The following is a 24190-nucleotide window of genomic DNA, read 5'->3' on the forward strand; positions in this document are numbered from 1 at the left end:
TCCCCTGTAAAGCAATAGGACTCTCTCACCGAGATGAAAACTATTAATGTGGAAAAAGAACAAACTGAGGATTTTTTTTTAACACATTACCTTTTATAACAGGGATTATTATAACAGGGTTTTCTATAACGGTTTATCAATAACAGGGTTTACTATAACAGGGTTTATTATAACAGGGTTTACCATAACAGGGTTTATTATAACAGGGTTTATCAATAACAGGGTTGTTCCACTGGATATCATAAGGTGAATGCACCAATTTGTAAGTCGCTCTGGATAAGAGCGTCTGCTAAATGACTTAAATGTAAATGTAAATGTATTATAAATGGACTACCAACATAATTAGAGTAAACGAGTAATGTTGCATCATAACCGTGGTCTATTGTCTGATATACCACAGCTTTCAGCCAATCAGCATCCAGGACCCAAACTACCTGGTAGACCAAATCTAAACTGTCTAGAAATTATAATGGACCTACATTTATACAATTTACTGAATGTGCACAGCTCGCTAATAATCACCGGAAGTAAAGCTAGACAGTCAGGAAGTATGGAAAATTCCAAAAATGAAGGATATTTTACCTTTATTTAACTAGGCAAGTCAGTTAAGAACAAATTCTTATTTTCAATGATGGCCTAGGAATAGTGGGGTAACTGCCTTGCTCAGGGGCAGAACAACAGATTTTTACCTTGTCAGCTCGGGGATTCAATCTTGCAACCTTTCGGTTACAAGTCCAATGCTTTAACCACTAGGCTACCTGCCTCCCCAGGATAGAGGACTATATTATGCAAATGTTTATGCCGAGGAAATATAACACATTTTCAGTGCGGCCCGACGGACCTTGTTGAAGACCAAATGCAGCCCCCAGGGCGAAATTAGTTTGACACCCCTGTTCTACAGTAAGAACTACACGATCAACATATAGTAAGAACTACACGATTGGATACTACAGTGTGTAGTATAGTATACTACAAAATTCAATACTAAGTAGTACTACGCATGATCGAGGGATACTACAGGGTGGAGTATAGTATCTACAGTATGCTACAGGTTACTACAGAAATCTATAGAATTCTCGATTAAGTACTGTAGTATTCTATAGAAAACTGAAGTATTCTTTCATGGGGGGGAGACACAGTAGGTGATGAGCATGAAGAAGTGCCTGCTTTTGGTTATGATACTGCACATTCTGCCTTTGTAAAATGTTTTGTAATGTCCTGCAGGGAAAGCCAGGAGTGAGGGGGTTGCCTGGTCCTAGAGGGGTGCCCGGGCTAGAGGTACAGTATGATATGATACAGCAGCTTGTTTTATGCCAGGGGTGGGCAAACCCCAGTCCATGAGTTCTGCTGTCCCGGTGGTTTTTATTGCTCTCTGTGGTTTTACTGACCCTGTTGCTGATTGGCTGGGGTCATGTTCAGTAGTCACAAAATGCTACAAGGACTGGAGTTGTGCACCACTGCTCCTGAAACAACCGTGAGGACAACCAGCTCCATATACATGTTGTGTCCTATTTATAATGCACTTCTTTTCACCAAGGGCATATGTCACAAGTATATTGTGCCATTTGGGATGCAGCCACAGTAACTGTGTTTCGTTTTAATAAAAGATAAACGCTAATGACATTATCACTGTTTTCAGGGAGATGAGGGCCCACTTGGACCACTGGGTCTGACAGGACTGGAGGTGAGTGGTGATTGGATGAAAACGGGAAAGGGGAAGTGAAGATAGCGGGGATCATAGTGGCTGCCTGTTTTTTATTTTTAACTGAGCTTTTTATCTCAGCACAGCCCCTCTGGCTCCTGTAACTCACACTCGCTTCTCACTGCGCTATGGAATAAATATGTGCACGTGCCTTCGGAAAGTATTCAGACCCCTTGACTTTTTCCACATTTGTGACCCGTTTCAGGAAGCTAGACATATGTCGCGGGTCACTACTTCACAGGAGAGCCGTTTGAACGTTAACTCTTTTTTTAAATCAAAATGCTGTTTTAGGCAGAAATGCCTTCTCGAACATTTGAACTTTCATGTGCCTTAACAAAATTGTATGCCGTCTGTAAGTATGAATAAAATTGTTAAATTACGAGCCTAGTTGGTTTAGCCACAGAAAAAGTCAGCAACCTTCCCACTAAGCCATAATTGGCTGAGATAATGATTTGGCTGGACATGCCGAGAGATGAGTTTGGATTTGTCTGCCATATAGCACCCGTCTGTCTATTTGAGCTGGTCAGTATGTCTAGGTAATCCTGTCTAACGCGGCTTTAAAAAAAATGTATCATGTAGTAAAACTGCATATGTAACGATCTGGGTGTCGTGGGTGTGAAGTCAGGCGCAGGAAACAGAGAGTTCAAGGTAGTGCTCTTTAATGCACACACGGCGGACATAGGCCACCCCACGAAACACTGGGTGCTAAAAAACAAATGCCCCAAACACGGGGACTTAAACAGTCCAGCAAAACCCACGAACAGGAACAAACACGTTCGTCTCCAACATACACAAATGTTACAACAAACAATCCCGCACAAAGAAACAGGCGGGCCGGCTGACTAATAAAGCCCAACTAATCACCACAAACGCATAACAGGTGTAACCAATAAACAGACAAGGAGGGGGAGGAAAGAATCAGTGGCAGCTAGTAGGCCGGCGACGACGACCGCCGAGTGCCACCCGGACGGGAAGGGGAGCCACCTTCGGTCAGAGTCATGACAGCATAAGTGTTCCTCTCCACTTTCTGGAGGTCTGAGTTTTTAAATCAGTGGAATTCAAGTGTGATAGCTAAGGAGATGCAGAAAACACCTGTTTCCGGATAACATCTTCAAACTAAGGGCAACCATGGCATTGGACAGGAGACGCGTCCATCCATGAATGATGTATACGGACGGGTAAGATAGTCTAGCTAGCTACATTGTCAGATATTGCACATTTCTAATTTCGACAGAAAGTTGTTTAATTTCAAGTTAGTGTACTGTTAGCTAGCTAACGTTACGTTATGATCTTATTATTCATAGCTCAGAGCCATTTGCTTGGCTAGCTATAGCCTGGTTGGTTAGCTATAACCTGGTTGGTTAGCTACCTGCAGATTCATGCAGGGTAGTAACATCATGGGATTATGGTTAATTGTTTAACTAGCTAGCTACATGTCTTAACAAAAGAGTCCACTATGCAAGTAACCATTTCGGGTGCGTTCGTAAATACAGTATTGCCATCTACTCTGATTTCTGAGCACTCTTGCAAAAAGCAGAATTAAATTGTTGCCAGCAGCACAGTTACAGTCACCAACACTCTAGATAACATGAAAACAGACTAACCAGCTCTGCTAGGGCAAGTAAAATGGTCAGAGTGGGGTGTTTTCTCATTTGGTATCCACCCCCCCTCCTCCTCCTTCCTTCCCCATGGGCTAGGTCCGTCTTTCCCATGGGTTAGGTCCGTCTGTGCACGGCTCTGCAGCCCATCCCATGCCCCCTGCCCTCGTGCCTTGAACCTCGCACGCTTTCAGTGGATACAGCTGGAGAACTGCAAGGCAATCCCATTGTGCGCCATGACCAATAGGACCAATATATATTGTCCTGCTAATAACAGGGTTAATAATATATCTGTGAGAATGTCTAAGGGGCTTTTATATAATTCTAAATGTATAATAATTACAATCACTTTGTTTAAAAAAAAATATTTTGGAGATTAATTATTTTTCAAATATCGTAAAATATGCGAGAAAAAGGCCATTCTTGAACATGGGGTGAGACATTGTTACTAATTTGTAAATAAAGCCAGTTTGCTATTTAGAATGATATATTTCTGTTTTTAGAGGGAGAAAAAACCTACAGTCATCTCATGGGTCTCCCAGTCGAGACCAGCACGGGTATTGAACCAGCATTTGTAGAAACACAGCTTGCACTACTATGCTGTGTCTTAGACCATTGCACCACTCAGGCACTGAGTGACTCATCCGGAGTGGGCCACACAACTACAGTAAGAGCAAAATAATCCTAATAAAACCTTAGCGTAACAACAGTTTTAGTAAGTAATACTGAAGTCGTGCACAATTATCAGTTTCTATTTAGGTTTATGTCGCCCATTCATTGTCAGTTAGAGACACAGTAGGACCCAAAAGCATAATCAGTGCTCTAACTCCCCCTTGCGCTGGTCTGAATCAATGAAGTGGTGACGCAGGGTACCATACTAAACCACAAGTTACCTCTAAGTTCTGCAGCATGACCGCAAAACTTTTAGTGGAGCAACCACTAACCACTTTTAGTGGAGCAACGCCTTTCCAAATCATGTCAAATCAATTGAACGTACCACGGGTGGACTCCAATCAAGTTTTAGAAACATTTCAAGGCTGATCAATGGAAACAGGATGTACCCGAGCTCAATTTCAAGTCTCATAGCAGTGGGTCTGAATACTTATGTCAATAAGTTATTTCTGTTTTATTTGTAATACATTTGCAAACATTTCTAAAAAACCTGTTTTCGCTTTGTCATTAAGGGATATAGTTTGTAGATTGATGAGGAAAAAATATAATTTAATCCATTTTAGAATAAGGCTGTAACGTAACAAAATGTGGAAAAAGTCAAGGGGTCTGAATACTTTCCGAATTCACTGTATGTGACCTGCTGGGAGTGTTACCACTAGACCACAGGCTCTACACATTGAGTGGTTTTCTTTGTTGTCATACAGTAGATGACTGGTACATTAGTACAATGAGGGTCAACGGTGGGCTATGTGTTTTGTTCAGGGTAGAGTCGGCATGAAGGGCTTCCCTGGGAAGATCGGAACGGATGGAGTGAAGGTGAGGACAGCTGTGAATTACCTCACATCCTTGACCTTTTCATACATTGATGCTGACTTTTTACTCTAGTCGAACACACGCAGTGAGCAGAAGCTGTCTATGAGAAATTGGCAATTTATTTACGCTGATACAAATTTAGATTAGTAAAATGTTGCCTTTTTATATCTTGCTCCAGTAATTATTACATTAAATATGCTATATGGAATATAAAATACATTATACTGTTCAGCATGCTTGCTATCGATTTTGGGTATTCTTCCTTGTAGGTACAGTAAAAAATAAGTAACGTGCTATTTGTTCTCTTAGGGAGAGCTTGGTATCATCGGGAAGGTTGGAGGCGTGGGTGAAAGGGTACGAGTTTTCGCAAACGCCTAGTGTTATGGCCACTTGGTTGTTTTATTATTAACACAATAATACTAATGTTAATATTAACTCCCTTTCTGGCTCTTTCTGTGTTGTTTCACAGGGCCTGGTTGGCTTTATTGGTCCTGTTGGAGAGACTGGATTGGCAGGGGAGAAGGTAAGACACCCCCATCTCTCATCTGTTATTGGGTGTTTATTTTGGGTGTACATGTGTGTGCCTGCCTGCATAGGGGTGTATGTCTGTGATCACCATGGTGCATTTGAGTGTCTGAGTTCCAATGTCTGACCATTATCTGATAGTCCTGTATGTGTGTGCCCTATAAACAGAAAATAAAAATAAAAAGATGTGGATTCAACGTACAATTGTAAGGCAACCGGCTTCAATAGGATTGTGAGTTTGCTGTACTTTGTTGATCAAATGTTGAGCCAACTCACAATCCTACAGAAGGCTTGACTGACAACATGAAAAGGATGCGTGGTTATCGACATGGCCGGAAGGCGTGTTTTGTAATGATTCTGAACGGTCTTATAGCTAGCAACAATGACAAGAAGCTGTCATGTGGGGAATCGTAAGTGACTCGTTTCTGCTAGTTTTATATCGTTCTTGATACCATCTCTTGTTTTGAGGTGTTTTGACTGATGTCATGTCTATGCTAATATGGCTAAAGTGTGCTAACTAGCAAAGCAACAACTGTGCCCATTGTGCGAATGTATTTATGTTTTCAATAAACCTTTGGAGACAAAATATAGTTAACATTTTGCCGACAATCTAAGCCAACCCTTCTGTTTTGTCCCATAGTTGTGCATGCGTCAGTTTTGTTGTTAAACAACCAACCGGTCTATTGAAGCTGGCTGCCTTACTAGTGATGTTACGTTTGATACAGGAGCTCCAAGTTATGCATCGAAACTGCTAAGCATTTTACTTCGAAGCAGTGTGCTGACGCTTGTATCATTTTATCAGAAGCACGTGATCGATTCCCGAAGCTTAGTTTAGTAGAACAATCACCTGATTGGTTCGGTTTCGGTAGAAGACTATCCTAAGGCTATCCTTCGACCGGTAAGGCTATCCTGTGTGTGTGACGTCATCTATAATAATTTGGCTGTTCTAAATTCTTTTGACTAACAGGTGCCATTAGTGTGTTGATCAAAGCCTCGAGTAATGAACCTATTTGACACAATTGGCTCAATGTTCAAGCGTCGTTGCCCCATCACTATGCCTTACAATTGTATGTTGATTCAAACCTCAATGCTGGCTTGCAAAGTTATGTGTAATTCTTATTTGAGACTACCTAAATCATATAAACTGGAACATTCAAAAAGTGCAAAAAGTGCAAAAAGTCAAACTACTAACAGGTTGGATTAGTTTAGATTTTTTATTTATACTGCACAAAAATATAAACTCAACATGCAAGCATTTTCAAAGATTTTACTGAGTTACAGTTCATATAAGGAAATCAGTCAATTGAAATCAATTCATTAGGACCTAATCTATGGATTTCACATGACTAGGAATACAGATATGCATATGTTGGTCACAGATACAGTACCTTAAAGGTAGGGGCGTGGATCAGAAAACCAGTTAATATCGGTTGTGACCACCATTTGCCTCATGCAGTGCGACACATGTCCTTCACATAGAATTGATCAGGCTGTTGATTGTGGCCTGTGGAATGTTGTCCCACTCCTCTTCAATGGCTGTGCAAAGTTGCTGGATATTAGTGGGACCTGGAATACGCTGTCCTACTCATCAATACAGAGCATCCCAAACATGCTCATTGGGTGTCATGTCTGGTAATTATGCAAGTCATGGTAGAACTGGGACATGTCAGATTTCAAGAATTGTGTACAGATCTTTGTGACATTGGGCAGTGCATGCTGGAACATGAGTTGATGGCTGCGGATGAATGTCACGGCAATGTGCCTCAGGAGCTCAACTTGCCATCGATAAAATGCTATTTTATTCATTGTCCGTAGCTTATACATGCCCATACCATAACCCCACCGCCACCATGGGGCACACTGGTCACAACGAGTTCTCTAAAATGACGTTGGAGGCGGCTTAAGGTAGAGAAATCAACCTTAAATGATCTGACAACAGCTCTGGTGAACATTCCTGCAGTCAGCATGCCAATTGCACACTCCCTCAAAAGTTGAGACATTTTTGTCATTGGGTTGTGTGACATAACTGCACATTTTAGAGTGGCCTTGTATTGTCCCCAGCACAATGTGCACCTGTGTAATGATCATGTGGTTTAATCAGCTTCTTGATATGCCATCATCTTGGATTATCTTGGCAAAGGAGAAATGGTCACTAACAAGGATGTAAACAAAAACTAGAAAGAAATACGCTTTTTATGCATATGGAAAATTTCTTGGATCTTTTATTTCAGCTCATGAAACATGGGACCAACGCTTTACATGTTGCGTTTATATTTTTGTTCAGTGTGTGTTGTGTAGCATATGATTAAATCAACCAATCAATGTACAGTACATGCAAAAACGCAGGTATTGAAACCTACGATAGAACATGCTGGGAAATGTGATGATGACGGGCGTGGTTTTGAGAAAACATACATTTGGAATTTCACTCAACAAGCTTGTTCAAATGCAAACTTTCACTCCTTAGCTCAAGTTCTTGTCCTTCTGAAGTCCACACAACTCAGAGAATTAAGCTGATTAAGCACTGGTTAAGTTGGCGTGTTCACAGTGTATGATTGTGTGTGTTTTCTAGGGGGAACGAGGGGAGATGGGCCTGCCGGGACCTGCTGGAGAAAAGGGATCAATGGTAAGATAGAGATGTGTGATGCCTGTGAGGAGCCAGAGTATTTTGAGAGTCCAAGTGAGGGGGTACGAGGGGTGGGGCCCTCATAAAAGTGAAGTTGAAAGTCAGTCCTCTAAAATTGTTTATGTAATTCCCATGGGAATAAATGGTCCTATTGAGACCATGCATGTACGTACGCACACACGCACTCTCTCACACACACACACACACACAAGATGTGTGTAAATGTCTAGCTGACAAAGTAACCTGGCCAGTTCAGAACTGCCATTATTGATGATCTCACATGAGTCGCTGAGGCAGCTGAAAACACGTCTGTCTGAACCGCAGCCAACAGCCATGTTACAAACACACACACACACACACACACACACACACACACACACACACACACACACACACACACACACACACACACACACACACACAGTAACAGAAAACTGTAATTTATAGGGATATCTGGGGTATTATAAAGAGTAAAATACTCAAACGTTTTACAGTGGCATAGTGTAAATGATGGTGCATTGTGGGAAAATGTTGTGGGTGCTGTATTTCCAATGATACTGTAATTTCACCCCACAGAATACCGTACCTTTTGACCACTAGTGGATGCAACATATTTTGAGGCGTGTCTATTTGTTGCACCCGTGAATGAGAATGCTGTACGAATTTATCTTCTATGTGGTTTTATTCCCAGTTCAATTTAAAATGTATAGGAGACAGATTTGACTGGCAGCAAGTCTTAAAGTTTTAATGGTTGAGCATTTTGCCATGTCCTTTTTGCTGCCTTTTTGGAAGCCTTTGTTAAAACCTCTAACGAGTCACAAACCCGGATCCGGGATCCCCCCATCAATAAAGCTGACTAGCATAACCTAGCCTAAAGCCACAGGGATATCATATAATAAAATGTTCATGAAATCACAAGTCCAAGACACCAAATGAAAGATACACATCTTGTGAATCCAGCCATCATTTCTGATTTTTAAAATGTTTTACAGGGAAGACACAATATGTATTTCTATTAGCTAACCACCATAGCAAAAGACACAACTTTTTTTTCTCCACCATTTTTTTCCTGCATAGGTAGCTATCACAAATTCGACCAAATAAAGATATAAATAGTCACTAACCAAGAAACAACTTCATCAGATGACAGTCTGATAACATATTTATTGTATAGCATATGTTTTGCTTCGAAAAATGTTGGCATATTTCAGGTATAATCATAGTTTTTACATTGCACCACCATCACAACTCTCACCAAAGCAACTAGAATATAACTACAGAGAACGCAACGCTAGAATTACCTAAATACTCATCATAAAACATTTATGAAAGAAATACACAGCTAAGCAAATGAAAGAACAAAGATTTCTTGTGAATCCAGCCAATATTTCAGGATTCTTTATATGTTTTACAGCGAAAACACAATTTGCATCTATATTAGCTTACTACAATACCAACCACACAGCAGCATTGATTCATGCACGTTAGCGATAGCTAAATAAAACAGCAAAAATATTAAATTTTTCACTACCTTCTCAAAACTTCATCAGATGACAGTCCTATAAACATCATATTACACATACATAATGTATATTGGTTGTTCGAAAATGTGCTATTTAGCGGCCCAAATCGTGGTTATTACAATGAGAATAGTAGCCAAGCTGCCAACCACAAATGTCGGGGAAATCCTTGGGAAGGCACCTAATCTAATCAATAACGTATCAGTAAACTTGACTAAAAATTACAGGTTGGACAGCAAATGAAAGATACATTAGTTCTTGCACTGCAACCGCTGTGGTTAGATTTTTTAAACTTAACGTATATCGCCATACAGCGTGCGTTAAAGCGAGACCCCACTGAAATTAATGGCGGAATAGTAGTTTTACATTTTTCAACAGAACAACGAATTAACATCATAAATAGTTCTTACTTTTGATGAGCTTCCATCAGAATCTGTGCAAGTTGTCCTTTGTCCAGAATCATCGTTGCTCGCGTTGTAGATTGTCGTCTTCAACTTAGGAATTAGCAGCAAACATTAGCTATGTGGCCCAGACGTGTCCAACTCTTCATACGCAGCACAAAGAAAATTCGAAAATCGCAATATACGATATAAACTGATATAACTCGGTTAAAATAACTACATTATGATGTCTTTAACACCTATATCGAATAAATCAGAGCCGGATATATCTAAGGCCTATAACGAGAGCTTTCAGAATTCCATCCTGAGGTCTGTCTTGCGCCATGACGAACGTTGAAAAGAGTGCACCCCACGTTCCAAGAGCCTTTATACGGCCTCAGATCTACCTAGCAACACCATTCCAATTCTCACTGCTTACTGACATCTAGGGGAAATCGTATGCAGTGCATGTCGACTCATAGATTACATGCAAATTAATAAACTGACCCTGGAACAGAGTGCCCGATTTCAGATTTCTCACTTCCTCACAGGAAGTTAGCTGCAACTTGAGTTCTGTTTTACTCACAGATATAATTCAAACGGTTTTAGAAACTAGAGAGTGTTTTCTATCCAATAGTAATAATAATATGCATATTGTACGAGCAAGAATTGAGTACGAGGCAGTTTAATTTGGGAACGAATTTTTACAAAGTGAAAACAGTGCCCCCATATTGACAAGAAGCATCTAGAAGTGTAAGTGACCTAAAACACAAAATATTCATTAATATGCTGTAATGTGCAAACATTTAGCAGCAAACCTGCTCACACCAATCCCTTGTAATTACAGTAAAATATTGTGAAATACAAACCCCTCCCGTCAATGAATTTCATCCATTCCGTTTACGGTAGCATCTGCTTTTTTATAGTATAATAGTACATTTTACGGTATTGTAGTGTGTGTCAATACAAAGTACTTTCTCTGATGCCGTATTTATATTACAGTAGATGTACTGAAATCACAGTATACACACTGTAACCTTGTACCAGGCTCAATTGCTACTGCATATAGAGCCTGGTACCATTGTGCTTCAAAGTGGAACTTGAAAGGGGTGTGTTTAAAATTGAGGGAGCGAGCCTGCTACAGTTGTATTCGATGGGTCTTTGAAAAATGGCAAAAATTGTCAATCAAAATAAATGCTCTATCACATTGACCATATTATATTTGATTCTGAGTTCGGACATATAAAGTTTAAATGTCAAAATTATTTCTAAGATGTGTACCTTCAGTTTTTCCAAACTCACTTCCTGCGATGCTCGTGCTTTGAAGTCAACAATGTAGGGGGGAGGTACTAAGGGACAAGCTAGATGGTGATATACAGAGGTCAGCCAATTAAAACCAGCGGTTGTTTCGTCCGCTCCTGCCATAGGCTTTCAGTAAAGTTCATTCTGAGGCGCTGTGAAACCAGACGGTTTGACAGAGAGAGAGAGAGAGACAAGATTACACAGCATGTGGGTTTTCGTGTGTACCTTACAAACAGCCCAAAAAATCCATCCCCTCCTGTATGTAGGTGGCAGAATAGAGGCTCACCCTAATCTAAAAACAACACAGCTGACAAGGACCACTGCTCGCCTCCTCAGGACCAAGCAGAAAAGGAACGTTTGTTTGAATGCACAGATTTTTAAGTCATCATAGATACACTACATCGCCAAAAGTATGTGGACACCCTTCAAGTTAGTGGATTCGGCTATTTCAATCACACCCGTTGCTGACAGATGTATACAATTTAGCACACAGCCATGCAATCTCCATACACAAACATTGCCAGTAGAATGGCCCATACTGAAGAGCTGTGACTTTCAACGTGGCACTGTCATAGGATGCAATTTTCCATCAAATCAGTTTGGCAAATTTCTGCCATGCTAGAGCTGCCCCGGTCAACTGTAAATGCTGTGAAGTGGAAATAGCAACAACGGCTCAGCCATGAAGTGGTAGGCCACATACGCTCACAGAATGGGACCCCGAGCGCTGAAGCGAGTAAAAATTGTCTGTCCTCGGGTTGCAACACTCACTACCGAGTTACAAACTGCCTCTGGAAGCAACGTCGGCACAATAACTGTTCGTCAAGAGTTTCATGAAATGGATTTCCATGGCCAAGCAGCTGCACACAAGCCTAAGATCACCATGCACAATGCCAAGCGTTGGCTGGAGTGGTGTAAAGCTCGCCACCATTGGACTCTGGAGCAGTGGAAACGCGTTCTCTAGAGAAGTGGTTCCCAAACTTTTTATAGTCCCGTACCCCTTCAAACATTCAACCTCCAGCTGCGTAACCCCTCTAGCACCAGGGTCAGCGCACTCTCAAATGTTGTTTTTTGCACTCATTGTAACCTGCCACACGCACACACTATACGATACATTTATTAAACATAAGAATGAGTGTGAGTTTTTGTCACAACCCGTCTCGTGGGAAGTGACAAAGAGCTCTTATAAGACCAGGGCACAAGTAATAATATAATAATAATCAATCATTTTGCAATTAAAAAATAAATCTTACATATAATGCCTTATTTGTTCATCAAAAATGGTGAATAACTCACCACAGGTTAATGAGAAGGGTGTGCTTGAAAGGATGCACATAACTCTGCAATGTTGGGTTGTATTGGAGCGTGTCAGTCTTAAATAATTTTCCACACACAGTCTGTGCCTGTATTTAGTTTTCCTGCTAGTGAGAATCCTGAGAATCCACTCTCACATAGGTACTTGATTGCAGGGCATCAGTGTCTTAACAGCGCGATTTGGCAAGGCAAGAAAGTCTCTCTTGTTCAGATATCGGTAAGTGGACTGGAGGCAGGGCATGAAAGGGTTAACCAATCCAGTTGTTTGTGTCGTCTGTTTAGGGAAAGTACCTGCGTAACCCAGCTCACTCAGGTGCTTCGCTATATCACATTTGACATTGTCCGTAAGCTTGAATTCATTTGTACACAAAAAAATCATAGTGATGGAAAGACCTGTGTGTTGTCCTTGTTAATGCAGACAAAAGAGAGCTCCAATTTCTTAATCATAGCCTCAATTTCGTCCCGCACATTGAATATAGTTGCGGAGAGTCCCTGTAATCCTAGATTCAGATCATTCAGGCAGGAAAAAACATCACCCAGATAGGCCAGTCGTGTGAGAAACTTGTCATCATGCAAGCGGTCAGACAAGTGAACATGATGGTGAGTAAAGATAAGCTCGTCTCTCAATTAAAAGAAACGTGTCAATACTTTGCCCCTTGATAACCAGCGCACGTATGTATGTTGTAAAAGCGTTACATGGTTGCTGCCCATATCATTGCATAATGCAGAAAATACACGAGAGTTTAGGGGCCATGCTTTAACAAAGTTAACCATTTTCACTGTAGTGGCCACGACGTCTTTCAAGCTATCAATCTTTCCCTTGGCAGCAAAAGCCTCTCGGTGAATGCTGCAGTGTACCCAAGTGGCGTCGGGAGCAACTGCTTGCACGCGTGTTACCACTCCACTATGTCTCCCTGTCATGGCTTTTGCGCCATCAGTACAGATGCCAACACATCTTGACTGCCAAAGTCCATTTGATGTCACAAAGCTGTCCAGTACTTTAAAAATATCCTCTCATGTTGTCCTGGTTTCCAATGGTTTGCAGAAGAGGATATCTTCCTTAATTGACCCCCCATAAATGTAACGGACATATACCAGGTGCTGTGCCAGGCCCGCCACGTCTGTTGACTCATCCTGCTGTAACGCATATAATTCACTGGCTTGTATGCGAAGCAGTAATTGTTTCAAAACATCTCCTGCTATGTCACTGATGTGTTGTGAAACAGTGTTGTTTGATGAAGATATTGTCTGTATAGGTTTTTCCCCCAGCATTGTCCCAGCCATTTCTGCGGCAGCAGGAAGAATTAAGTCCTCCACAATAGTATGGGGCTTGCCTGTCCTAGCCACTCGGTAGCTCACCATATAAAATGCTTCTAACCCCTTCTTATTAATGGTATCTGTTTCTTTTATACGTCTTACTACTCAAAAGTCATCTTTATTATATCTCAAAAAACTCCCGTGGCTTATTTTTCAAATTGTCATGTTTCGTTTCTAAATGTCTGCGCAAGAGTGAAGGTTTCCCGCGAGAGAGTAACGGTTCATGTGATTGGATGTTAATTATTTGACAAGGCTACATGTATTGGACATTGTGTTGTTATTTCACTGAACACTAGATGGTTTAATTTTATTTTTGGCAGTGAAACGAGGCTACTCAGGCAAGGAAAAAAAACTCACCCAAATGTATAGCCCCTTTGGAAAATATAAATGTACTGTTTTTAAATGTGAATCACATTTTGTTTGGGGTACCCCCGACGGCATTGCGCATACCCCTGGGGGTACTCGTACCCCAGTTTGGAAATACCTGCTCTAGAGTGATGAATCCCGCTTCACCACCTGTCAGTCCGAGGAATGAATATGCAAGGAGAACACTACCTGCCTGAATACATAGTGCCAACTGTAAAGTTTGGTGGATGAGAAATAATGGTCTGGCTCTGTTTTTCATGGTTAGGGCTAGGCCCATTAGTTCCAGTGAAGGGAATCATTAATGCTACAGCATACAAGACAATTCTGTGCTTCCAACTTTCTGGCAACAGTTTGGGGAAGGCTATTTCCTGTTTCAGCATGACAATGCCCCTGTTCACAAACAGAGGTCCATACAGAAATGGTTTGTCGAGTTCGTTGTGGAAGAACTTGACTGGCCTGCACAGTGCCCTGACCTCAACCCCATTGCACAACTTTGAGATGAATTGGAACACCGACTGCGAGCCAGGCCTAATCGCCCAACATCAGTGCCCAACATCAGTAATGCTCTTGTAGCTGAATGGAAGCAAGTCCCGGCAGCAATGTGGAAGGCCTTCTAAGAAGAGTGGAGGCTGTTATAGCAGCAAAGGGGGGACCAACTCCATGCCCATTATTTTGGAATGAGATGTTCGAAGAGCAGTTGTCCATATACTTATGGTCATGTAGTGTAGGAGCGACTGCTAAATGACTAAAATGTGAATACAACTTCCGACACTTAACCTTTTTGTTTGGTCTTCTTTCACGTTTTACAACTTTATTTAATTCCCATACCTGTTTCAGACATGCTTGAAAAGTTTCAAGACAGGAAAGACAGCAGACGGTTTAAAAGAGAGAGAGTCCTTGCAAGGTTATGATGGTTTATGGGTTAATCAAATGGTGCCTGACTTTTATATAGGATGATATGTATGACCAGTCTGAGTGGATAATATGAATGGAAGTCAGCCATCAATCATGTTGAAACAGTTTCCTGGTTACCTGCTGATTGCAAAGGGAATCCTTTGGGGCTTGACTCGTGCATGAATATGAGGAGACTCTGTCAGCTGCACTAAAGCCTCTGGGGAAGCATATGGAAAAACCTGACCTCTCTCTGTCTCTCTCTCTCCCCCTGATGCAACAGAGATGATCCCCACAGTGCGTTAATCACATTCATGTGACGAGGGACTCATGTAGCCAGCCACCACCATTACTTTTCCTATTCACTCTCACTGTGTGAATCCCCATCCATTTCCTACCCTCAATGACTGCTTGCCAATTGGCACCATAGTCTCTACATGCACTACTGTTGACCAGAGCAAGGTCATATGATATAGGTTGCCATTTGGGACACAGTCAATAAACCTTAATTAACACCCTTCCTAGCATAACTGGTAGGAATAGTTTGCCATGAGTTTTAATGTACAGTGGCAAGAAAAAGTATGTGAACCCTTTGGAGTTACCTGAATGTCTGCATAAATCTGACATAAAATTTGATCTGATCTTCATCTAAGTCACAACATTAGACAAACTCAGTGTGCTTAAACTAATAACACACAAATTATTGTAATTGTCTTGTCTATATTGAATACATCATATAAACATTCAATGTAGGTTGGAAAAATTATGTGAATCCCTAGGACATTGACTTCTCCAAAAGCTAATTGGAGTCAGGAGTCAACTAACCTGGAGTCGAATCAATGAGACGAGATTGGAGATTTTGGTTAGAGCTGCCCTGCCCCATTAAAAAAAACAAAATTTGAGTTTGCTATTCACGAGAAACATTGCCTGATGTTAACCATGCCTCGAACAAAAGAGATCTCAGAAGACCTCAAATTAAGAATGGTTGCCTTGCATAAAGCTGGAAAGGGTTATAAAAGTATGTCTAAATGTCAGTCCACGGTGAGACAAATTGTTTATAAATGGAGAAATTACAGCACTGTTGCTACTCTCCCTAGGAGTGGCCGTCCTGCAAAGATGACTACAAGAGCACAGTGCAGAATGCTCAATGAGGTTCAGAAGAATCCTAGCATGTCAGCTAAAGACTTACAGAAATCTCTGGAACATGCTAACATCTCTGTTGATGAGTCTACAATACGTAAAACACTAAACAATAATGGTGTTCATGGGAGGACACCACGGAAGAAGCCACTGCTGTCCAGAAAAAACATTGCTGCACATTTGAAGTTCGCAAAAGAGCACCTGGATGTTCCGCAGCGCTACTGGCAAAATATTATGTGGACAGATGAAACTAAAGTTGAGTTTTTTGGAAGGAACACACAACACTATGTGTGGAGAAAAAAGGCACAGCACACCAACATCAAAACCTCATCCCAACTGTAAACTATGGTGAAGGGAGCATCATGGTTTGGGTCTGTTTGCTGCCTCAGGGCCTGGACAGCTTGTTATCATCGACGGAAAAATTAATTCCCAAGTTTATCAGGACATTTTGAGAATGTAAGGATATCTGTTCGCCAATTGAAGTTCAACAGAAGTTGGGTGATGCAATAGGACAACAACCCAAAAGACAGAAGTAATCAACAACAGAATGGCTTGAACAGAAGAAAATGTGCCTTCTGGTGTGGCCCAGTCAGTCCTGACCTCAATCCGATTGAGATGCTGTGGCATGACCTCGAGAGCGGTTCACACCAGATATCCCAAGAATATTGCTGAACTGAAACAGTTTTGTAAAGAGGAATGGTCCAAAATTCCTCCTGACCATTGTGCAGGTCTGATCCGCAACTACAGAAAACATTTGGTTGAGGTTATTGCTGCCGAAGGGAGGGTCAACCTGTTATTAAATCCAAGGGTTCACATACTTTTTCCAACCTGCACTGTGAATGGTTACTCGGTGTGTTCAATAAAGACATGACAAATTATAATTGTTTGTGTGTTATTAGTTTAAGTGTTTGTCTATTGTTGTGAAGATCGGATCAAATTTTATGACCAATTTATGCATAAATCCAGGTATTTCTAAAGGGTTCACATACTTTTTCTTCCCACTGTATGTAAAAACTCAATTAGTCACTGGAATGTCACGTTGTAAAGTTCTATGGTACTAAATCAAATCAAAATCAAATACATTTTTATTTGTCACACGTGCCGAATACAGTGTTGGAAAAAGTACCCAATTGTCATACTTGAGTAAAAGTAAAGATACCTTAATAGAAAATGAATCAAGAAAAAGCGAGTCACCCAGTAAAATACTACTTGAGTAGTCTAAAAGTATTTGGGTTTTAAATATACTTCAGTACCAAAAGTAAATGTCATTTTTGAAATGTACTTAAGTATCGAAAGTAAAAGTGTAAATAATGTCAAAGTCCTTATATTAAGCAAACGAGACGACACCATTTTCTTTTTATATATATTTACGGATAGCCAGGAGCATACTCCAACACTCCAACACAGCATTTGTGTTTAGTGAGTCCGTCAGATCAGAGGTAGGAGAGATGCCAGGGATGTTCTCTTATGTGCGTGAATTGGACTTTCTGTCCTGCTGAGCATTCAAAATGTAATTTGTACTTTTGGGTGTAAAGGAAAATGTATGGAGTTTCTTTAGGAATGTAGTAAAGTAAAAGTTGTCAAAAATATAAATAGTAAAGTACGGATACCCCCAAAAAACAACTTAAGTAGTACTTTAAAGTATTTTTTATTAAGTACTTTACACCACTGGCCGAATACAACCGTAAAATGCTTACTTACAAGCCCGTACTTCACAATACATTAGAACATAAGCTTCCTCAGTTTCAGAGCTGTCAGCAATAATCACAGTAAATTGTGTTTATGAATGCTTACCTTACAATAAACACACACACATCATAAGGTACACAGTAAATCCTGTGTCCTTCCAATTGGAAGTTTAACTATCTTTCTGCTCTTATTCTGATAGCTTGTTCCGTTGTTACAACTCGTATTAAGAATGGCTGATATGTAAAACTGTAACTACTGTGATAGTCTGCTATTGTCCTGTGCTGTCATCAAGTCGTTGAGTAGTTTATTAATCCCTCAGTGTGTCGTTGCTCTCTAAACAGGGTCACCAAGGGACACTAGGTGAAAGTGGGCCATCTGGTGAACCTGGAAGACCGGTAAGTCACCATCCATTCATTCACTCACACGATATATTGAATTAGCTATGGTCTTAGCATAGCTTGCTTCACATAATATTAGCTCTAGGCTAATGTTTGCAGGGATGAGCTGTGTCACGAGATCTAATGTTAAACATTTATGTTTGATCCATTATGATCAAAAATATAAAAGAATAGAATATGACTTTACCGTATGTCTTTAATGACATTTGACCCTGTTTGCTACAGTAGCTACTATATTGCAAGAACTGTAACATGCTACAGCAACTCTACAGCAAGTCTACAGCCTCTGTTGTTGAAGGGTTCTGAGGCTTATAGGACCTGGCTTCCCGCTGCTGGATTACCCTCCTGTCAGTCAAAACTCCAACACCTCCAAGCAATTAGACGTACCCCCTGACCCTGTGATGTGTTTTGCCCCGGCCCTGTGCCGCCTCGCCGGGCTCACACAGTGCAGGGGTCCAGAGGAGAGCTCTAGAGGAGGCGGGGGGCCGCAGAGGCACCAAAACAAACATAAACAGAGGGCCTCAGAGGAGCAAGATTCCTGAGTCAGCTCTTTAATTGGGCTGAGTGACATCTAACAACAAACCCCAGAGTGTGTTCCTGAGGTCAGACTGCACCCCCAGGGTGGGCAAAAAGGGGCTTTGCGGTTATTCTAAACCTTTGTTTTATCTCTACCTCTCTTGTTCTCTCCCTCCCCCACTTCCTTTTGTTGTACAGGGCCCCCCTGGATCCCGTGGGCCAATTGGTACCAGAGGACCCAAAGGCAGATGGGTACGAGATGGAATATTTCCTCACTTACTGCATGTTTCACACTCTTGCCCCTTTGTGACTGTGTAGAGAAGTAGCTACTGATGTAGGATCTGAATTTGATCACACTGTTGAAGGAGAATTTTCCTGCAATGAAGGACATTTTAAACTTGTGGAATATTTGAGAATTAAAAAAAGCTTCTTCTGAATTTTGTATTTTCCACTTTGAAATTTCAGACTTGATTTCCCTTATGAAAAATGTATCATATCAGCCCCTACAAAAATGTCCATTAATTATAACCCACATAATAACAACTCTTCAGCCTTTGGAGTAGGTGAGATGCTTACAGTTTGTCTAGTCAAGTCAGTCCGTCATAATTCACAAGCCTGTGAGTGGGTATGCATTTGTGCTAGTTAATGCATGTCTGTGTGTGCTTACACATTGTGTGAGCGTGCACATGTGTGTGTATGGATTTATCTTCACAGATTCTGTTCTAAACATGTGTCCACATGCGCGTGTGTGTGTGTGTGTGTGTGTGGTGCTGGAGTCTTCATCGATATGTTGAGGTGGAGGAAAACATTTAGCTGTGTAATAAAATTATATGGAACTGCTTCTACACATTCTCGGGGTCAGAGGGACTGAGAACCAATCGAAATAAAATGTATTTAAGGCCAGATTGTTCTTCAAGATAGCCTAGCATTCAGATGTCGAGACAGCAGGTGTGAAAGAGCGAGAGAAAGAGAGAGACCCTAGCATTTGTCCTCTTCGTTGGAAGTCAAAGCTCATAGGCAGCTATTATTTGTTACCAATAAAAATATAACAATGAACAGTTAAAATGGGTTTCAGTGCAGCTGAATTGGATTTCTGAAAAATGGACTTGGCTGTTCCTGGTTATAGTCACAAGTAGTGGTCCTGGAGGATGATGGACACATTTTGTGAATTAGAGGGACAGGCCATGTTCTAACTTTAACCCCCCAGGGAGTGGTAACTAGGGGTCCACGAAGAGTACAACAAGATGTACCTTTCCCCTGTTTACCCCAAAAATAAGAGGTAAATGGGTTGATCTGTCAATCAGCTGCCTTATGGGGTCAAAAAGGGATCACGAAGAAGAAGAGCTCATGAATGACAATGATTATGGAGGTCATGAAGAGGAAGATGTTTATCGTGATGATGGAGAAAACGGTGAACAAGTAGGTTCATCTGTAAAAATGATGACAGAGACATACGCTCTCTTCTACCCAAGTAGCTGGACGCCGCTAACAAACTCAAAGGCTTTAAAGTCAGATGTCTATTTTGGTAATGTTATAAATAATAATAATGTTATGGCAGTAGGCGGAAAGGCACGTGTAATACTTTCGATGTGGTATCAAAGATGACAGACCAATAGTTATGTAGAGAAGATCAGGACCAAAACATATGTATTGATGAAGCAGGGGCTTGCCGACACCTGTCGCAAACAGGGTCGACATCAGGATAGACCTTTAGAAAGCCTCAGTTTAGTCCAGTGAGTGCGGTGTAGGATTTTGCATTGGATCAAACCATGTTTGGCACAAATAGAAGAGAAGTGGACACGGTACCGAATATCTTCCCATGTGTCATCAGTAAACTCGTCAACTTGATCATGTTCCCATACAGTTTTAAGAGCTGCGAATGAAGGATTGAGAGTACATTTGATCATAGCTATGAGAAATAATACCTTTTACTGTTGTGGATGGTGTGTAAAATGCATCAGTGGGAGGGCCCATAGGAAGAGTGGGGAATTGAGACGTCATTTCACGGACAAAGAAATCTAAAGAAATGACTATTCGGAAGATGGAATTTAGCTGAGAGTTGTTGCAATGATGTAAACGTGCCGTCAATATACAAATCATTGAATGATTTGATGCCAAGGCTAAACCACATTTGGAAGGCTCCATCTACTAGGGATGGATGGAAAACGTGATTTTTGAGTAGAGGGGCCCTTAATGAATAGGATTGCAAACCAAAGTGATGTCTGAACTGGTTCCAGATCTTGAGAGTGGATTTAACTAAAATGTTTTTGGTATAACTTGATCTACCACAATGGATAGGAGAATGTGCCAAAGCATCCAGTGAGGATGGCATACATGAGGAAGATTCTATCTTCATCCATGCTGGAATGATATGTGGGGTATCTGCACGAATTCAGTACTGGATTACACGGAAGTTGGCAGCCCAATAATAGAACTGGAAATTTGTAGGAACACATTGCGGATCCTTGGATTTTTTTTATTCCAGATGAAGTGTGAGATAATCCCATCGAGTTTGCATAAAAACGATTTAGGAAAAAAAAAAAAAAATGTCCTACCTTTTTCAAATGTATACATTGAAAAAGGTAGGACAATTTAGGAAGGGTATTCATTTTAACCAAATTATTTCGACCAGCTAATGATAGGGGGAGTAGTCACCATCGTTCAAAATCTTTCTTCAACATAGTAAGGAGAGGAGTAAAATTTTCCTTAATAAGATCAAATTCGTCTGTGACGTACCCCCAAGTATGTAAATTTGTTGAGAACGACTCTGAAAGGCAATGTGTGTAATCGGTATTTACGAGCTGCCACATTTAGAGGGAAAAGCTTGCTCTTATTCAGATTTAACTTGTAACCAGAGACTAGGCCAAATGCATTAAGAACACAATGGGTAAGGATACATCAGGGTTTGAGATATAGAGAAGCAGGTAATCAGCATAAAGTGAGAACCTCTGTTTGATGTCGCCTCTGAACACTCCCATTATATGTAGGTTGGATCTAAATGCAATTGCAAGGGGCTCGTTGGTGATGGCAAAAAGTAAGGGAGACATTTGACACCCCTTGCTAGTGCCTCTGAAGAGAGGGAAATAGGCTGAGTAGGTGTTTGTTCGGTCTGACAGGTGCAAGTGGAGAAATTAACTTGATCCAAGCAATAGAATTTTTGCCGAGGCCACATTTTTCTAAGGTATGAAAAAGGTAGCCCCACTCCACTCTATCAAAAGCCTTCTCAGCATCTAGGAGATTAGAATCTCTGGGAGCTTTGAGATAGAGGAATTATACATAACATTAAAGAGTTGTCTGATATTTGAAAAATAATGTCAATTTTTTTATAGAACCTGTCTGGTCAGAGGAAATAACAGATGGTAAGACCGACTCCAAACGCATAGCTAATAGTTTAGCCAAGAGCTTAACATCCACATTGAGCAGTGAGATTGGGCGATAGGACCCGCAGAAGAGAGGGTCTTTTATTCCTTTTCAATATCAATGAAATGGAGGCGTGTGTTTAGGATAAAGGGAGAGAGACTGATTTAATAAACATATTAATCAAGAGACTATCCAGAAACTACTTATAAAATTCTATTGGGTACCCATCTGGTCCAGGACTTTTACCACCTTGCATTGCACGTGCCGCCTCTGAAATCTCTTCCATGGTGATAGGTTCCTCCAATTGAAGCTTGGAGACTGAATCAATTGTTGGGACAGTTAAAGTATAACAAAATGTATCAAGAGCAGAGGGGTCAGCAGATTGTTCTGAAGTGTATAAAGATGCATAGAAGTCCTTAAACTGGTTGAGGTTCTGGGGACACATTCCAAATCTTTTCAGTCTCCTGAGGGGGAAAGGAAAAAGGCATTGTCGTGCCCTCTTCATGACTTTCTTGGTGTGTTTGGACCATGATCGTTTATTGGTGATGTGGACACCAAGGAACTTGTAGGCTGTCTTGTCGGTGATCAGGCCTACCACCATTGTGTCTTCAGCAAACTTAATGGTGTTGGAGTCATGCTTGGCCACGCAGTCGTGGATGAACAGAGCACAGGAGGGGACTAAGAACACACCCATGAGGGGCCCCCGTGTTGAGGATTAGCGTGTGTTGTTGCCTATCCTTTCCACCTGGGGGCGGCCCGTCAGGAAATCCAGGATCCAGTTGCAGAGGGAGGTGTTTAGTCCCAGAGTCCATAGTTTAGTGATGAGCTTTGTGGGCACTCTGGAATTGAACTGAGCTGTAGTCAATGAACAGCATTCTCACATAGGTGTTCCTTTTGTCCAGGTGGGAAAGGGCCGTGCAATTGAGATTGTGGATCTGTTGTGGCGGTATGTGAATTGGAGTGGGTCTAGGGTTTCTGGGATGATGGTGTTAATGTGAGCCATGACCAGCCTTTCAAAGCACTTCAAGGCTACCAACGTAAGTGCTATGGGGCGGTAGTCACTTAGGCAGGTAACCTTCGCTTTCTTGGGCACAGGGACTATGGTGGTCTGCTTGAAACATCGTTAGGTATTACAGACTCGGTCAGGGAGAAGTTGAAAATATCAGTAAGGACACTTGTCAGTTGGTCCGCTCATGCTCGGAGTACACATCCTGGTAGTCCGTCTGGCCCGCTGCCTTGTGAATGTTGACCTGTTTAAAGGTCTTGCTCACATCGGCTACAGAGAGCATCATCAAAGAGTTGTCCGGAACAGCTGGTGCTCTCGTGCATGCTTCTGTGTTGCTTGCCTCGAAGCGAGCATAAAAGGCTTTTAGCCCAACTGGGCGGCTCGCGGCTGGGTTTCCCTTTGTAGTCCATAGTAGTTTGCAAGCCCTGCCACATCCGACGAGCATCAGAGCCGGTGCAGTAGAATTCAATCTTAGTCCTGATTTGATGTTTTGCCTGTTTGATGGTTCGTCTGAGGGCATAGTGGGATTTCTTAAGTGTCCGGATTACTTTCCCGCTCCTTGAAAGCGGCAGCTCCAGCCTTTAGCTTAGTGCGGATGTTGCTTGTAATCCATGGCTTTTGGTTGGGATATGTATGTACGGTCACTGTGGGGACGACGTCGCTGAGGCACTTATTGATGAAGCCTCAATGCCATTGGATGAATCCCAGAACATATTCCAGTCTGTGCCAGCAAAACAGTCCTGTAGCATAGCATCCGTATCATCTGACCACTTCCATAATGAGCAAGTCACTGGTACTTCCTGCTTTGATTTTTAGCTTGTAAGCAGGAATCAGGAGGATAGAATTATGGTCAGATTTTCCAAATGGAAGGTGAGGGAGAGCTTTGTACACGTCTCTGTGTGTGGAGTAAAGGTGGTCTCGAGTTTTTTTTGCACATGTGACATGCTGGTAGAAATGAGGTAAAACAGATTAAAAAACCCGGCCACTAAGAGTGGCGCTTCTGGATGAACATTTTCTTGTTTGCTTATGGCCTTATACAGCTCGTTGAGTGCGGTCTT

General features: G+C 41.5%; 1 protein-coding gene across 1 annotated transcript in view; it reads left to right on the top strand.

The window, feature by feature from the left end:
- Nucleotides 1–24190, top strand: part of LOC111961212 (collagen alpha-1(XXVII) chain B-like) — a 210349-nt gene that overhangs the window by 95230 nt on the left and 90929 nt on the right. Inside the window, 8 exon segments of the mRNA XM_023983294.2 lie at nucleotides 1225–1278; nucleotides 1640–1684; nucleotides 4735–4788; nucleotides 5095–5139; nucleotides 5255–5308; nucleotides 7883–7936; nucleotides 18194–18247; nucleotides 18965–19018. Coding sequence (XP_023839062.1) covers nucleotides 1225–1278; nucleotides 1640–1684; nucleotides 4735–4788; nucleotides 5095–5139; nucleotides 5255–5308; nucleotides 7883–7936; nucleotides 18194–18247; nucleotides 18965–19018 — 414 coding nt within the window.

Source organism: Salvelinus sp. IW2-2015, linkage group LG4q.1:29, assembly GCF_002910315.2.
Source record: "Salvelinus sp. IW2-2015 linkage group LG4q.1:29, ASM291031v2, whole genome shotgun sequence".
In the NCBI taxonomy this organism is placed as follows: Eukaryota; Metazoa; Chordata; class Actinopteri; order Salmoniformes; family Salmonidae; genus Salvelinus; species Salvelinus sp. IW2-2015.